The sequence below is a fragment of the Mytilus trossulus genome, chromosome 4 (assembly GCF_036588685.1).
Source record: "Mytilus trossulus isolate FHL-02 chromosome 4, PNRI_Mtr1.1.1.hap1, whole genome shotgun sequence".
Classification (NCBI taxonomy): domain Eukaryota; kingdom Metazoa; phylum Mollusca; class Bivalvia; order Mytilida; family Mytilidae; genus Mytilus; species Mytilus trossulus.
Window position 1 is genome coordinate 69,189,163 of NC_086376.1, and position 18,247 is coordinate 69,207,409.

Genomic DNA, 18,247 nt, shown 5'->3' on the forward strand with positions numbered 1-18,247 from the left:
CTTTTGAATGAGATTGTTATATAGAGAGCGATGTCTTTTAAAATACAAATATACAAACACATGTAAATAATTGATGAACACAAAACGAACAGATGTACTCAGACAAAAGATTGTGTATACGTCATAAGAACGTGACTACTAATATGCTAAGTGTCGGTTAGTGTATAGAACAAGCCCCTCGCTCTAATTTTCATAGTATATACCTTTCTATACACTATCCAATTTAGCACATATTTACAACCTGAGTTTTCTGTAATTAGTCTATTGGTATGTTTTGGCTGACTATGTGTAGCTCATTTACGTAGTTTTATAAATCTACTCACCATTAACATTTTAAGATATTGACTCTAAAATGAAAATATTGTAATTGCTGGTGTAAGTATGTTTATTGATATAAAGCTGATAAATTGTAAAACATATAGATCGTTTGCAGTGGCAGATCCAAAAAAGAGGGTGGTGGAAAACGCTGATTTTTTGGGATGACCAAGGCTTTGAACTAGAACATACAGTTGGACCTCTCCCCTTTATTTTGGGTTGGAACCCCTTTTAAATATCTTTAACTGGTCATTAGGCAATCCATAATCATTCAATTCATGACGAAATAGATCAAATTAATGTTCCTTTACCAGATTTCATGGTTCACTCTATTTTGGGGTACAAAGTAACTACATGGAAGATAAATGATCACAATTTTAAATAGCATTGTACTCTAATCAAGTTATAAATAACTATATGTGTTACTTTTTATTTAATAAAAAGAAATTTTTATTGTCAAAAACATTTTTAGATCCAAAGATTAAATAGTGAGGTGTTTAAAAATTAATTTGAAAACTAATTACACACTATTTTGTTTAATTTGGAACACAACATTTTTTTCAAAATAGCCAGTAGCAATTTTTATTTCTATATCTTGTTTACGATACAATGAAATCTTACCCTTGTAGTCATTCATGCGTAGTTACTTAGTACACGGAAAAGGTATGTTCTATGAAAGTTAGAAGGCAAATTGAAGCATTTTTTTTTACGTATAAAGGCAACAGTAGTATACCGCTGTTCAAAACTCATATGTGCTTATACAAAAATCCATATTAGATTGTGTGTGTTCCTAAATGGTGATGTTTTATTAGGTTTTTCGTCGTTCTTATGTAGTGTACATATCTCAGCAGTTTCGGTATGTATGTGATGACATATCAGATTTCATTAAAAGTAATAAATGTTTATATAAGAATGAAGACTTGTTTAACAAAATGTTAACACATTGTGGTTTCGGGAAAGAGTATGTTTTCCCAAAACATGGGTTTTACGTCCAATTTGCAGACTTGAGGACTATTGTATGAGATCATATAGCAGAATTCTGATATAAAAAAAATACAAAATTGCTTCTATCTATTTCTTTTAAAAGACAAAGAAAAAATAAATATGTTTTTACATGACCTTTTTTTACATATATATACACATTCTTGTATCTTGTCAATAGACGGTTAGGTAGAACAAACTGATGAAATGCAGTGACCAATCAATCAGCAGCTATCCAATCAGCAGCCAACCAATCATCAGCTAACCAATCAGCAGCCAACCAATCATCAGCTAACCAATCAGCAGCCAACCAATCATCAGCTAACCAATCAGCAGCCAACCAATCATCAGCTGTTAAACAGATATTTCTTTATGAATCAAGATAATCTTATTTCATCAGAAAGCTCTGTGCTATTGGCAGTATATTGAGTGAGAGGAAATCAACAAACATGATATTGATAGGTCTGCATACACCAGTTTTGTTTCACAGAATAAGTGACAAGACCATAATATACATTATGATACAAGGCGACAGTAAAATAAAATTGAGAATGGAAGTGGGGAATGTGTCAAAGAGACAACAACCCAACCATAAAAAAGACAACAGCAGAAGGTCACCAACAGGTCTTCGATGTAGCAAGAAATTCCCGCACCCGGAGGCGTCCTTCAGCTGGCCCCTAAACAAATATAATTATACTAGTTCAGTGATAATAAGCGCCATACTAAACTCCAAATAGTACACAAGAAACTAAAATTTAAAAAATAAAGTAGTTTACCGAAGTTCAAATCTCGTGAATCGACAAGTAGTAGACAAATTATCAGAAACTAAGGGAATCAAATGAACTCCAAAAAGAAGCACTTGCATGTTCATGGTACTTGCATATATTTAATTAGTGTATGGTTTAATAGGTATAAGTTGTACTTAGATACTATGGTGTACCAATCAAAGAAACGAACATTTTCTTAAATGCTAAGATATAAAAGAAATTGTTCAAATGAATTAAAAAAGCTTGCATTTGCAAAATTGCTGAAAAGTAAATAAAAATGAAGCATTTTGCTATTTTAAATTAATCGAAGAAAAGTAACTGTTGCTTAAATATGGTGTAATGATAGTCATCATAATTTGCAAGAGTTTACTAATATTGTTCAATTAAGGACCAACACCTGATAACATAAAAAGCTGTAATTTTCGCATAGACTTTAATAATGGTCTTTTGATTCAAATAAAGCGAAATTTGCTAAGATATACTATTATGGTTTAACGGCAGTATACAGTTCCCCAATCTGGAATGATAGTTTAAAGAGTAATATTTAATAATATTGATGGTTTAGTTTTAGTTCAAGGTAAAAATAAATCTGCTTAACGATGCAAATAAATAAATCATATTTTGCATTACAATAAAAGCAAGGCACACTCTTATTGTATATGAGTAAAGGCAACAGTAGTATACCGCTATTCGAAATTCATAAATCGATAGAGAAAAAAAAAACAAATCCGGGTAACAAACTTAAACTGAGGGATAGAGAAAAAATCAAATTGCAAACTAAAACTGAGGGACATATTATATAAGCGTTTAACGATATAGTTTCTGCTTAGGTATAAAATTGAGAATGGAAATGGGGAATGTGTCAAAGAGACAACAACCCGACCAAATAAAAAAACACAACAGCAGAAGGTCACCAACAGGTCTTCAATGTAGCGAGAAATTCCCGCACCCGGAGGCGTCCTCCAGCTGGCCCCTAAACAAATATATACTAGTTCAGTGATAATAAGCGCCATACTAAACTCCAAATAGTACACAAGAAACTAAAATTTAAAAAATAAAGTAGTTTACCGAAGTTCAAATCTCGTGAATCGACAAGTAGTAGACAAATTATCAGAAACTAAGGGAATCAAATGAACTCCAAAAAGAAGCACTTGCATGTTCATGGTACTTGCATATATTTAATTAGTGTATGGTTTAATAGGTATAAGTTGTACTTAGATACTATGGTGTACCAATCAAAGAAACGAACATTTTCTTAAATGCTAAGATATAAAAGAAATTGTTCAAATGAATTAAAAAAGCTTGCATTTGCAAAATTGCTGAAAAGTAAAAAAAAATGAAGCATTTTGCTATTTTAAATTAATCGAAGAAAAGTAACTGTTGCTTAAATATGGTGTAATGATAGTCATCATAATTTGCAAGAGTTTACTAATATTGTTCAATTAAGGACCAACACCTGATAACATAAAAAGCTGTAATTTTCGCATAGACTTTAATAATGGTCTTTTGATTCAAATAAAGCGAAATTTGCTAAGATATACTATTATGGTTTAACGGCAGTATACAGTTCCCCAATCTGGAATGATAGTTTAAAGAGTAATATTTAATAATATTGATGGTTTAGTTTTAGTTCAAGGTAAAAATAAATCTGCTTAACGATGCAAATAAATAAATCATATTTTGCATTACAATAAAAGCAAGGCACACTCTTATTGTATATGAGTAAAGGCAACAGTAGTATACCGCTATTCGAAATTCATAAATCGATAGAGAAAAAAAAAACAAATCCGGGTAACAAACTTAAACTGAGGGATAGAGAAAAAATCAAATTGCAAACTAAAACTGAGGGACATATTATATAAGCGTTTAACGATATAGTTTCTGCTTAGGTATAAAATTGAGAATGGAAATGGGGAATGTGTCAAAGAGACAACAACCCGACCAAATAAAAAAACACAACAGCAGAAGGTCACCAACAGGTCTTCAATGTAGCGAGAAATTCCCGCACCCGGAGGCGTCCTCCAGCTGGCCCCTAAACAAATATATACTAGTTCAGTGATAATGAACGCCATACTAATTTCCAAATTGTACACAAGAAACTAAAATTAAAATAATACAAGACTAACAAAGGTCAGAGGCTCCTGACTTGGGACAGGCGCAAAAATGCGGCGGGGTTAAACATGTTTGTGAGATCTCAACCCTCCCCCTATACCTCTAACCAATGTAGAAAAGTAAACGCATAACAATACGCACATTAAAATTCAGTTCGAGAGAAGTCCGAGTCTGATGTCAGAAGATGTAACCAAAGAAAATAAACAAAATGACAATAATACATAAATAACAACAGACTACTAGCAGTTAACTGACATGCCAGCTCCGGACTTCAATTAAACTGACTGGAAGATTATGATTTCATCATATGAACATCAGGCACATTGACAATCCTTCCCGTTAGGGTTTAGTATCATACCATCATAACATATATGAGAAGAACATAACCCGTGTCATGCCAACAACTGTTTTTAGAATGTTTTGATAATGTATTATACCTTATTTCTCTTTTGGAGACTGTAAAATGAAATTGTTGTGACAAAATAACATTATAATAGATGAACGACAACAAAAATCAAAATAATAAAATCCAAGTGAACACATGTCATAGGTCATCATGCAGAAAACCTAGTAAAAGTGATTTGTACAATAAAAAATATGCATTGTCTGATGGTAAACTGTATTAATCAGTAGGAATATACGATTTAGCGATAGTATAGTGTAGGTCATGTATCTATTTGAACAAGTTTCTGTCCATACATAGGTAGTATTATCCTTAACTGTCGAAGTCAGGCACATGTTTGGAAGTCAGTCAGATCAGTCAGGTATAGTGAGGGTGTTTGGAAGTCAGTCAGATCAGTCAGGTATAGTGAGGGTATTTGGAAGTCAGTCAGATCAGTCAGGTATAGTGAGGGTGTTTGGAAGTCAGTCAGATCAGTCAGGTAAAGTGAGGGTGTTTGGAAGTCAGTCAGATCAGTCAGGTATAGTGAGGGTGTTTGGAAGTCCGTCGGACCAGTCAGGTATAGTGAGGGTGTTTGGAAGTCCGTCAGATCAGTCAGGTATCGTGAGGGTGTTTGGAAGTCAGTCAGATCAGTCAGGTATAGTGAGGGTGTTTGGAAGTCAGTCAGATCAGTCAGGTATAGTGAGGGTGTTTGGAAGTCAGTCAGATCAGTCAGGTATAGTGAGGGTGTTTGGAAGTCCGTCAGATCAGTCAGGTATAGTGAGGGTGTTTGGAAGTCCGTCAGATCAGTCAGGTATAGTGAGGGTGTTTGGAAGTCCGTCGGACCAGTCAGGTATTTTTTTTCTTTTTTCTAATAATAATAATCTTTATTCGAAAGCAATACAGCTTATAGAATATAAATATTACAAGTATTCAATTACATCAATGAAATATATTTACATTTAAACAATTAGACAAATAATCATATAAGTAAGTATACCCATATAACAGTACAGCAGAGTATGATAAAACAGAACACATATTAAGCATTTATAATGATTAAATTAATTACAGTGAGGGTGTTTGGAAGTCAGTCAGATCAGTCAGGTATAGTGAGGGTGTTTGGAAGTCCGTCGGACCAGTCAGGTATAGTGAGGGTGTTTGGAAGTCCGTCAGATCAGTCAGGTATAGTGAGGGTGTTTGGAAGTCCGTCAGATCAGTCAGGTATAGTGAGGGTGTTTGGAAGTCAGTCAGATCAGTCAGGTATAGTGAGGGTGTTTGGAAGTCAGTCAGATCAGTCAGGTAAAGTGAGGGTGTTTGGAAGTCAGTCAGATCAGTCAGGTATAGTGAGGGTGTTTGGAAGTCCGTCGGACCAGTCAGGTATAGTGAGGATGCTTGGAAGTCCGTCAGATCAGTCAGGTATAGTGAGGGTGTTTGGAAGTCCGTCAGATCAGTCAGGTATAGTGAGGGTGTTTGGAAGTCAGTCAGATCAGTCAGGTATAGTGAGGATGTTTGGAAGTCAGTCAGATCAGTCAGGTATAGTGAGGGTGTTTGGAAGTCAGTCAGATCAGTCAGGTATAGTGAGGATGTTTGGAAGTCAGTCAGATCAGTCAGGTATAGTGAGGATGTTTGGAAGTCAGTCAGATCAGTCAGGTATAGTGAGGATGTTTGGAAGTCAGTCAGATAAGTCAGGTATAGTGAGGGTGTTTGGAAGTCAGTCAGATCAGTCAGGTATAGTGAGGGTGTTTGGAATTCAGTCAGATCAGTCAGGTATAGTGAGGATGTTTGGAAGTCAGTCAGATCAGTCAGGTATAGTGAGGGTGTTTGGAAGTCCGTCAGATCAGTCAGGTACAGTGAGGGTGTTTGGAAGTCAGTCAGATCAGTCAGGTATAGTGAGGATGTTTGGAAGTCAGTCAGATCAGTCAGGTATAGTGAGGATGTTTGGAAGTCAGTCAGATCAGTCAGGTATAGTGAGGATGTTTGGAAGTCAGTCAGATCAGTCAGGTATAGTGAGGATGTTTTGAAGTCAGTCAGATCAGTCAGGTATAGTGAGGATGTTTGGAAGTCCGTCAGATCAGTCAGGTATAGTGAGGGTGTTTGGAAGTCCGTCAGATCAGTCAGGTATAGTGAGGGTGTTTGGAAGTCAGTCAGATCAGTCAGGTAAAGTGAGGGTGTTTGGAAGTCAGTCAGATCAGTCAGGTATAGTGAGGGTGTTTGGAAGTCCGTCAGATCAGTCAGGTATAGTGAGGGTATTTGGAAGTCAGTCAGATCAGTCAGGTATAGTGAGGGTGTTTGGAAGTCAGTCAGATCAGTCAGGTAAAGTGAGGGTGTTTGGAAGTCAGTCAGATCAGTCAGGTATAGTGAGGGTGTTTGGAAATCAGTTCGGTAAGGTGAGGGTGTTTGGAAATCATTAAGGTATGTGTTTTTGGAAATCAGTCAGGTACGTGTGTTTGGAAATCAGTCAGGTGAGAATAGGGTGTTTAGAAATCAGTCAGGTATAGTGAGGGTGTTTGGAAATCAGTCAGGTAAGATGAGGGTGTTTGAAAATCAGTCAGGTAAGGTGAGGGTGTTTGGAAATCAGTCAGGTAAGGTGAGGGTGTTTGGAAATCAGTCAGGTACGTGTGTTTGGAAATCAGTGTTTGGAAATCAGTCAGGTAAGGTGAGGGTGTTTGGAAATCAGTCAGGTAAGGTGAGGGTGTTTGGAAATCAGTCAGGTAAGATGAGGGTGTTTGAAAATCAGTCAGGTAAGATGAGGGTGATTGGAAATCAGTCAGGTACGTGTGTTTGGAAATCAGTCAGGTACGTGTGTTTGGAAATCAGTCATGTAAATGTGTTGAGAGATCAGTCAGGTAAGGTGAGGGTGTTTGAAAATCAGTCAGGTACATGTGTTTTTCTTATAGGACAAATATTTGTCTCATTGGCACTCACACCACATCTTCCTATTTATAATGAATATTTCTTGTTCAAACCAAATGTTATTGGACAGATAGCAATAGTACTTGGTCTTTTTGGCTGTCATGTGTCTTGTTTCATTTAATTATTTCCTGATAGGTTTTATCTGCTCAGTGTAAGGAAATATGTCAAACCGACAACACTAAAAAAAAACCCGATATTTATTAATTAAGACATTACTAGTATAAAAGCTACATGTAATATTAACGAGGACAGCCTGCAATACAATGCAATGTTCTTGCTGTGAAAAAAATGAATGAATTTCTTCCTGCGAATGACAAAATTCAAAGAAAATATAAGTTTTATATCTGGACAAAATTTTGTTGTTATATTGTTAAAATCGAATATGTAAATCATGAAAAACGTACACTATTAAGGGCAGATAACTCCGACGACTATATTACTCACAATCGATTTAAATGTTATTTTAATATGAATCAAGAACCTAGATAAATGGGGTTTTCCTTTACTATTTGCTCGGTTTATCTTAAATCAGTGGTAAAAATTAAATTAACAAAACACCAAAAAACTCTTTCAACTACAAATTACAAAGGTCCGCTTATTCATCTATATATATGTAGTGGATATTGAATATCATGGGGAAAAAATCAACCTAAAAAAAACCATCGTAACATCAGGCTGCATTTTTAATTGACGTTGTCAAGTTCATTTTAGGACCAGATAAGTACCCCAAATTTTCACAACAAAGTTTAAAAGCTGTGAACGGCATAAAAGCTTATTTATCGATCGCGGTTCGCAACTCGTTGTATTGTCTGGCTTGCTTTAAAAACTTTTCCTCATATTTGATTGGGGTCATTCAAACACCCAATCCTGGAGATGCCCAGTGACGAGTATCCGAATTTATTGGTATAATATTATACGTTCAATTAAAGAGAGTGGTGTTGATAACTAGGTAATCAATCTTTCATTTAACTCAGTTCTATTGAGAGATACAGATATTCAGATAAAAACAACATTGTATAGGTCAAGTCAAAACCCCATTACCTATTTGTTTACTTACATATCAGCGATCAGTAGCTAAATTACATCAGTATACAGATAAAGTTACTTATCCCTATAACAATAAAGGTTAATACCAGCCTTCGTCACGAATGACTCGAACAAACGTATCACCAGCTTTCATCTGGACTGATTCAAGTAAGGATAGTTTTGTCAGGACAGATTCGATAGAAATCATCAGGAATAACTTTCTTTAGAATCGATTCCAGTAAGTAGAATTTTATGAAAACATTTCATAATATTTGTAGAAAATCATTTCTTTATTGAGAAATGCATTAAACTGATAAAAAATATAATATTTATGACGTTTTGTGATGTTGGTTTTTTTAACAATTTTAGTACTGACAGGGCTGTTATTATAAATTAAGTAGATAAGACAACTGCCTACTCTTACTTTTTAATTTCAAGGTTTTTCAATATGCTCCATTATCAAAGTTTTTGAATGCAGTCATTCTTTTAACAGTGCAGGAGTTTCCGATATATATAATATTTTCCAAGAGGCGAAATGCTTCTATCTTCAATTGATTCCTACCAAATATATTCATATGACCGAAAAACATATCAATAACAACCTTAAGAAAATGAGTTGTTTGGTTCGTGATCTTATACACAGTTTTATTAAATGATATGAGCAAATAAGCCCTAATACGGACAAATCAGCATGTGCAATACTAAAAACGTTCCACTGTCGATATAAATCAAGATTTAATATTGTTCTTCGAACAGGGCCAATACGGAAAAAAACAGGGCCAAAACAGAAAAAAGCGGGAAAAAGCCATATTAGCCCTAGGGCTAATACAGGACGTTCACTTCCGGTTTTCAATTTTCTTACGCCATTACTTAACTTTGGAAGTATCGTTATGCATAAAAACATTTGTATAATATTTTTTAAATTAAAGTCATAAAATAAACAGGTTAAATGATGTGCAATGTTTTGTATCGTCTTAAAGTTTTGAAACGGAAAAAACAGGGCCAATACAGAAAAAAGCGGGAAAAAAAGCTGTATTGGCCCAAGGGCTAATACGGGACGTTCACTTCCGGTTTTTAATTCTCTTATACTCATTTAATAAAAGTGTTATGAACTGGCTGTTTCTGTATTGGCACTGGTATAGATTCTCGGTCAGCTGAACTGGACCTCGACCCTACGGGTCTCGAGGCCAAAAAAGCAAACCTTGAATCTATACCAGTGCCAATACAGAAACAGCCAGTTAATAACACTATAGTATAAACTTTTGACCTATCTGGTTCAATTTTCTCTTCTTTTGATTGAGAAATATTTTCTAGTAAGTATCTGAAGTCGATATGATACTACGTTTAAATGCAACAATCGTTCATTCATCTGAAAAATAAAAAACTGTAGTAAACTGTGACACACATGATACATAACATATATAACTGACCTGAATTATCTTAACTATGCAGGTTCGGTCTATAATATGGTTAAACCTTGATTGGATATTTACAGGGCCTTCCCTTTTGGGTTGGTTTATAGTGAAGCATAAATCGATTGTCCTCAATCTTGCTTAGATTAGATATACAGTGCCACGTCTCCTGTATGCGGTCCTCAAACTAGAGCAGCATCTATTTTAGAATCCTATATAAAGCCTTATTTAAAATGTACAGAGCCCAGCCTCTTACATTGCCTTTAATGAGTCATAGATCGACGTTACACAAACCTCAACTACTTTATGTTCCCATAAAAAGCCCTGATTTAATACTTTATACTGGGCTAATTCTCTCATATCAAATGGATGCTAGATCGGTGGTTCCTACATCGTAGTCCCGGGGCATAGGCATGATTAGATATTTATAAGAGTTTTTAAATACCGTTTGTCTTGACATGTCTAAAAAATCTTATAGCATGTATCTTTATATTTATCTTTGCATTGGAACCCTATGCGGTAGATATTTCCTTCCTCGCTTACATGAATAACAAATAGGCGGACAAATAGTTTTGAATGTCATTTACGTAGCTCCTTAAAATATGCACTTAGATTAGTTATTATTGGAACTTCTTATATATGCATCACAGCTGTACTTATGATAGTCAAAGAAAATATTTCTTCTTTGATATGATCGACATATGGCTGAGAGATGTGCACTTATTTCATCTACTCTTTAACAATTTAGATATTTAACAGATATACCATAATGTAAATGCAGTTTGATGATAACTTTCAATCTAAATTATTCATAGGGTGATGACAACATACAATATTGAGAGGATATGTACTATGAAGATTGTATCTATGTCGTCACTGGACGAGGAAGAATTTATTGTACAAATACATATACATGTAGTATATATAAATAAAGAAGACGTGGTATGATTGCTAATAAGACAACTCTCCACAAGAGACAAAATGACACAGAAATTAACAACTGTATGTCACTGTACTGCCTTCAACAATGAGCAAAGCCCATACTGCATCTTTAAAAGGCCCCGAAATGACAATGCAAAACAATTCAAACGAGAAAACTAACGGCCTTATTTAGTGTTTATTTTGAGCTAGACACAATCATCATGTATCTGTAAATTCTGTTTAATTTGCAATTACTGGTATTATTCTTCATTTGAAAACTTTAAGTGGAAGAGCAGTATTTGACCTATACGACCTTCTGTTATAACTACCACCTGAGAGGCACTTTCCGTTTAATTAACTTTACAAATCAAACATTAATGTATTTGCCATATACTTTGACTTAATCTGTTATTTTATCTACCGATATACATCGACTGTTGATAGATAAAGATATCAACGGATAACAACGAACCTTTAAGTGGTGTATGTGAATTATATACAATTACAAAAATACCTATGCATGGAGAATAGGATTAACATTTCTATTGTTAGTGTGTCATAGGCGGATTAAAGGGGTGGGACCGTGAGGGGACCCATGATCCCTTACTGGGGTACATGTACGGTTTTTCAGGTCCGACTTAAGCAAATGTAAAATGGAAGCGTAAAATACTGATCTCTTATAATAAGTTAAGCATAAGAGGATTCTAGCCATATGTTCAAATTTCGTTATTCAAATCTTCTTACTGAAATAAAAAAAATCACAATATAAACACTTGGTCAATAACCTTCACTGTTCAAGGAACAGTCACATTGATTCAGACGAAAGGAAATACCGGGTTCAAATGTTTCTGTAGTATAAACACGCATTATATAGCCCGTAACTTGACATGTACATGTGTTTAACCCGTTTCTAACAGATCTACCTATCAATCATACAGACACATTTGTTTGTCTGTTGACACTTGTGTAGGTAAGAGTTTTCATCAAATGTGCAATTACTGCGTGTAAATGTATCGAGACTGATTACTTTTTTATTGTTGTATAATCATAACGAATTATTAATATGTTCCTCATAGATATATTATATCGGTGTTTCGTTCATGTTGTAGTGTATCATATGTCGTTTTTAATGGAATGTAAACATATGTAAATATAAAATGTCTCTTTATTTGATCAAAGTAATCATATGATGGATAACTGGTAGTGATATATGTTCCTAATTGGATTTTCTTTCACTCGAGTTTCGTCCCAGTATAACCACTTTATGTATCCATTGAAGTAAATATAATACTTTCATGGTGTATCTAGCGATTTGATCCAGTTGAAAAAAAGTTTTAAAGACAAATCACGATCAAGTTTCTTATACTAGTAAGTACTTGTAGTATTATTATTTTACTTATTGTTTATAAATTAACCGTACAATACAAATACTGAGTGTGATAGAGTGATTGAGAATACTACGCTAGGATTGCATATACATGTACATACATCACTCGGCAGCTTTCATCAATATGAATTATTTCATTTTAAATTGTTCAAAGGTAGTCTTTATGATTAGTTCAAATATATTTGTAAGGTTTATACAGGAACATTTATATTGACATGTATATATACTGTTCCCAGGTTTATGATAGAACTTTTTTTTCAACAAGGTTCGACAATCTTCTCCATTAATTACATTTACCATCAAACAGAAACATTTATCTTTTTCTCGCATTACATAACTTCCTCAGACTTTCTACATACATTCTTACGTGTCTACAGCAGACTAAAGCATGGTAGTAAATCAATATACTATAACCCGTAATTCCCAATTTTGACAAGTCTGACTTAAACAGCCAACACTTGTTTCTGCTTGTTAATGATTGCATTGTCTGCGTTTAAGAATGTAAGGCACCGAAAGGGCGGGGGAGGCAGTGAAAATAGCCTATAAAATAGAGGCAGGACCACGATGCCCACAAAAGTATAACATACAATACTGTTATCTCATAAGTCGGCTAGTATTTAAAACGTACCTTAAGAATTGATACTGGGGTATAGAATAACGACTTCATTCGTGCATTTCTATGTATTCGTTTGTTCCATTCTTGTCTTGAAGGTAACACATTCTGCCAACCTTTTTATAAAGGAAAGGTATACACATGACTGTTTGCTTTATTTTTACATGTACTAAGTCTCCTGTTTTCCTGTTTGAGCGAGCGGTAATGTTGACATTACTGTTTACGTAATAGTTCATGTTTTTCGGTCATCTGAGTCTACGCGATCCAGGGTTACATTTTGTACTGGAAATTTTAAAAATTAATCCTAGATTTCTTTAAAAAAAAAATCATACAGCAATTTGGAATTCAAACAGTAAAGATAACAGCGCTATTGTTACATTGCAAGACTCTTACTTTTAATTTTGATTTGTAAAATGTTGGGGAAATATGAAAAAAATGTACTAGCTATGAAGCGATAGATTAGCTCGGCGAACCTTGCTTTTGTACTGCATCTAAAATCACATACATTTTCCGAAAATTGTGTATATATATTTAAGGAGTATTCATGATTGTACGGAATTTTCACTTCTATCGTTTATAGTGTCATACTCTTTATTCTGAATTTACAGTCCCGGCAATCTGTTAATGAACTATTACTTTCCTAAATTATATGTTCATAAACAGTTATATTGAAGTCTTTATATAAAAATATATGTTTTATTCTCACACTTCGTATCAGTAAAACACAGAGCCTTTCATTCGTGAAGTACAACTCAGACAAACAAAAACAAAAGTAGACTTGTTAAATTTAAAGTTATTAAAACATAAAGATCTTTTATATAATTATGCTGCTGTACAATAAATCACCCTAGTTATGTGGATTGTGTATCTTTATAGCGGTATATCACATGATTTATATATCTCCAATATTGATACTTGCGACTGGTACAACCCTAATTTCAATGACATATTGAGATAACGACAGTTAAAGACAGGTCACCATCTGTCGATACAAGTAGGGGACATAACTTATGTAAATAGTTTTAACTGGACTACAAGTACTTTGTAAACAGTAAAATTTATTGTCGATATTCAGGTTCATAAATCTCTCATATAGTGTGTAAATATGTTTTCTAGTTCAGTGGAGACGCTAGTTGGTGCAGCTGCAACGTACCTACTGATTTGTAACGCTCATATATCTCTTGTTTATTATAATTGGTGAACTCTGATAAGTACTGTGTTTTCGTGAAATTAATTTGTTCCCGGGCGGATACCGATAAACACATGGATGTAAAGTCTTGACACATCACCTTGTTAAAACTGTCATCAGAAATAAACGAACGAAATTCAGGTAAAGTTTTATCAATGTATATTTTTAAAAATGTTTTATAGGTTAGAAAGTTGTTTTTGTTTATTTATTTATTTATTTGTCTTTTCAAATCACTATAAAACCGGCTGATATTCAAAATAGACAAAAAGAAATGATCAGAAATGTTCAAAATATCATCTGTTAAACTTGAAAGAACAGTTAATATTTATTATTAGTTTATACTTCATGTACATGTATATGCATAACATAGCAGAATAGATCAGAATAATTATACGATTTATTGGGGTCGTCAAACAGGAAGAAGAATTCTTATAAACTTGACAACTTTATGGATGCAATAAGGTTTTAATTTTCAAAATAATGAAATTGCTTTAAGATTTGCTTTGATCCTCGTTTAATCAAAATGATATTAATAGCTTGATTGTTTTTGCTTAACGTCCAGTGAGAAGTTATAATGCTCATGGATATGTAAGTGTATATAGTTTAAATATGACAAGGGAATTTATTTAATATTACATTTTATGATTGTTAAATTAACCTTGACGGCTACTCATATTTCGATCATAAACCTTATATAAATATTATTTTACTATCAGATCAAAATATGAACTGAAATTTTGTACCTTTATATACACATGTGAGCGATATCACCTGCGATTATTTTGTATGTATGTACTGCCTAGGGTACACTAATTTAAATTCAATTAAAGGTCATCATTGATAAAACATTACTTACTGCATAGCTGATCAAACATATATGAAATATTTTTGAATATATTTATCAAAATTGTATAATAAGATAAAGCAGAAAAAGACTAATTAATCAACAACGTCTTTGTGTATTTTTGTATATAACAATAGATATGCAATGTAGAAAAATGTGCACAATATATTATGCGACCTGTTGCACAAGTAGGTGTATATTTAATCTTTTATGGTGTGTTAGTGCATGCAATCATTTGTCATTCATGTTTGCCTCTTTGTATATTTATTACTTAATTTAATAAGTGTTTAAGACTTCATGGAATATTTTTTTTAAATTTGCACTTAATAGGACATTTATGTTTTATGAATAAAAATTGTGACACATATCAAAATTTTGACCCGCCTTGGTTTTATATTAGCCTTTAAATTAGATTGTAACATTCTCAGGGAAAACTGACCGTCATGATATAGTTATGGTAGTCATAGTGGCGTTTCAAAACAATCGTTATTAAAAATCCCTTTGACCCCTTTGACTTACTGTGTTTCACTTAGTCGACCTTCTGATTTTCATTTAGTTGACTTGCCGTTTTTAACTTTGTTGACATGCCGGTTTTTTAATTTTTTGATTTGCCGTTTTTGATTTTGTGACTTTCTGTTTTTTACTTTGTATATATATATATTTTTACTTTGTTGACTTGCCTTTTTTTTTCACTTTGTTGACTTGCCGTTTTCACTATGTAGATTTGCCGTTTCATGGAAACTCCCGCTGCCTTATCGCACAGTTGAGATCTGTTTGGATTGGCCTCTCGTTTAGGCCCTGGGTATAAAAAGTTAACATTCGACTTAATTTTGTTGACTTGTCGTTTTTCGCATTGATGATTTGCAGTTTGTTTTCTTCATTTTGCTGATGTGCTGTTTTTCCCTATTTTGACTTGACACTATTCTTTTTGTTGACTGCGGCAGTTTTTCACTATGTTGACTTGCCGTTTTTCAGTTCCTAAATTGTTCCTGCTTTTTGACAAGAACCTTATTTTGCTTTGATAAATATATTGTACGGTTTTTATATTACATATTCATTAAAACGAACAGAAACGTTCCTATGCTTTGCAAACTCTCTCAACATATGTAACTTTAGTTATTATATTATATCAGCATTCCATTACATTACTAGAAATGGACTTTTGATTATATATACATATGCCACTGTAACTAAATAAAGATATATTATAGCATTCATGGTATTTGTAGAATAGTTTGAACAGTTAGCATACTAAAATGTCATAAAGGATTATGTTCGCTTAGGATTTTAATCGATCCCTAGATTTTTAGGTATTTTAATACTACACTTTTCCCTATGCATGTGTAGTAAGTAGTACTATATTTATACAACATATGTTATTTTTGGCACCACACATTATAAATTACGAAGTTATGACTCCTTAATTATCCATTGTTAATGTTGTCATTTCTGGTTCACTGAATTTTGCATAATTTATAACAGTTTCAAGCATAATTAACTTTGACTGTCATCCCTGACCGAGAAAGTTGTTATTTCTCAGGATCAATGTTAGAATTTTTTTTAATTTTGTTATCAAATTTTATACACTAGTAAGCTTTAATGTCCAAAAATTGCACAATATCATCTTATTTTACAACACTCCCAAAGTACTATTATATTTTTTTTTTATCTAAACTAAATTGTGCCCTGTTTGATAAAGTTGAAACATTCAAGGCCATTATTTTCTAAAAAATAAGTATTGGTTATTCATGACAAGCGGTAAATATTACAAATCATAGACGATATATAACCAAAAACGTAGATCAAACGAGACCCATGTGGAAACTAATGTATCGGGTGGTTAGCCCTATATATACTACAAATGGACCGAAGCAAGGCCAATGCCCCTGTTTTTAGTATATACAAGCAGATGTAACTAATATTTTACCTGAAATAACCCATACTCATATACACTTTTGACATTTAACGCTAATATAAGTCCTATCCGTGGGTGTTTCCACTCGACGTTTATAAACCGACCCAATACAAAAGACACTCTGTAAAATCAGTGAAATTATAAATAAAGATTTTTTCGTCAGTACAGTCATGCGTCAAAGATTGAAACTAAATCTATTTATTGAGCCTTTCCTTTTAAAATTTGATTTAAATTGAAGACACGGTATAATAATATTTATTTACTGTGGAAAGCACGGTTATAAAGGAACACATTGATGAGTGGCTACCCTGGTAAGGTTACCTTTAAATTATATCACTATATCAACATATATATATACAAGTTTGATGTTGTATATTATATACTAGTATATATTTCAATTTGGAAAATGATATACATTCATCTATGTTTAAATATTAAAGTTTTAATTATTATTTTTAAGATAAAGTACGATTTATTACGAGAAATAATTTTTTTTAAAAATCCAAATATATCCATTTGATACACATGTTTTATCCCACGTAAAGAAATATGACCATCGAGATGACAATCTGAACTTTTGCCATCCGGAAGTAAAAACCTTGCTCAAGGATCGTCCGTTTGGCATGCCGGATGTATAAATACGCAGTAACAACCGGTCGAAATGAGATGTTTAATCCACGTGTTGAGAGAGTACAACTATTCATATACATGTGTTAATGCTAAAGAACCCTTAAAACAACCCTTTTTTGGGAGTCCATAAACATGGCTTGTTGCAGGGCAATATTTGTGTGTGATGAGTCTATAAAAATGGCCTGTTTTAAAGGTCATTTTTTGGGGGAGTTTATAAACATGGTAAATAGACATGGTTAAACTTATTATTGATAATAAAGATCCTAGTTACTCATTAATACTAATGACGGTGCTTTTAGGCTCGTTTTCATGACTTTTTGAACTTTTGACAAGCAAAACGTTAAAAGGTTGTTGTCTTTTGATACATGGTACAGTATTCTCGCCAAATTATTGTTTTATCCTTATTTATAATATATATGCCTTTTTAACAAACGTGTAACATATAATATCTTCCCATATGTATCAATTAAGATGATTTAGAAAGACATCCATTCAAAAAGAAAAAGAGTTTCAGATAGTAGTCTTCTTGATCATTTTATGTTTTGCGTCTTTATAACGTGATCTCGTGGATTTTATTTGTTGCGGTACAACGAGACTGACGTGACTATATAGATGAACACAAACGTTAACTTGTATAAATCTGAACACATGTTTGGTGGATTATAAGGATATACATGTACAAATACAACAATTTTAAAACGAAAAAACTTCATAAAAACCCTGGATATTTTAACATTAACATGACTGTATTCAGCTTGGCTTACTTTCAACACTGCATGCATGTTGAGAGAGTCGAGTCTACCGCCTTAAACCTTTTAGTTGACGTCAATGATAAATGGC

At 33.3% G+C, this 18,247-nt stretch overlaps 2 protein-coding genes across 6 annotated transcripts in view; both read left to right on the forward strand.

Moving 5' to 3' along the window:
• The first annotated feature begins 4,911 nt into the window (after nt 1-4,911).
• Nucleotides 4,912-6,578, forward strand: LOC134716775 (hornerin-like). The gene is made up of 2 exons (XM_063579784.1): nt 4,912-5,407; nt 5,629-6,578. Exons 1-2 carry the CDS (start codon nt 4,912-4,914, stop codon nt 6,576-6,578), a joined length of 1,446 nt encoding a protein of 481 aa, XP_063435854.1.
• Nucleotides 6,579-8,618: 2,040 nt separating this feature from the next.
• The window catches only part of LOC134715836 (uncharacterized), a 29,696-nt gene continuing 20,067 nt past the window's right edge, over nt 8,619-18,247 (forward strand). Inside the window, exon 1 of one of the 5 annotated variants that reach the window (XM_063578333.1) lies at nt 8,619-8,734. The gene's annotated coding sequence lies outside the window, so the exon portion shown is untranslated. Of the gene's footprint in view, nt 8,735-11,740; nt 11,800-11,940; nt 12,198-13,796; nt 14,160-16,967; nt 17,089-18,247 lie in introns of those variants that run through there. The other 4 variants (XM_063578336.1, XM_063578335.1, XM_063578331.1 and 1 more) reach the window with 4 other exon arrangements.

What these genes read in the sequence shown, in the direction of transcription:
- LOC134716775 (XM_063579784.1), top strand. Translation starts at nt 4,912, where the DNA reads ATGTTTGGAAGTCAGTCAGATCAGTCAGGTATAGTGAGGGTGTTTGGA. An exon ending in AAGTCCGTCGGACCAGTCAG is followed by an intron (nt 5,408 to 5,628) that starts GTATTTTTTTTC and finishes AATTAATTACAG; the next exon opens with TGAGGGTGTTTGGAAGTCAG.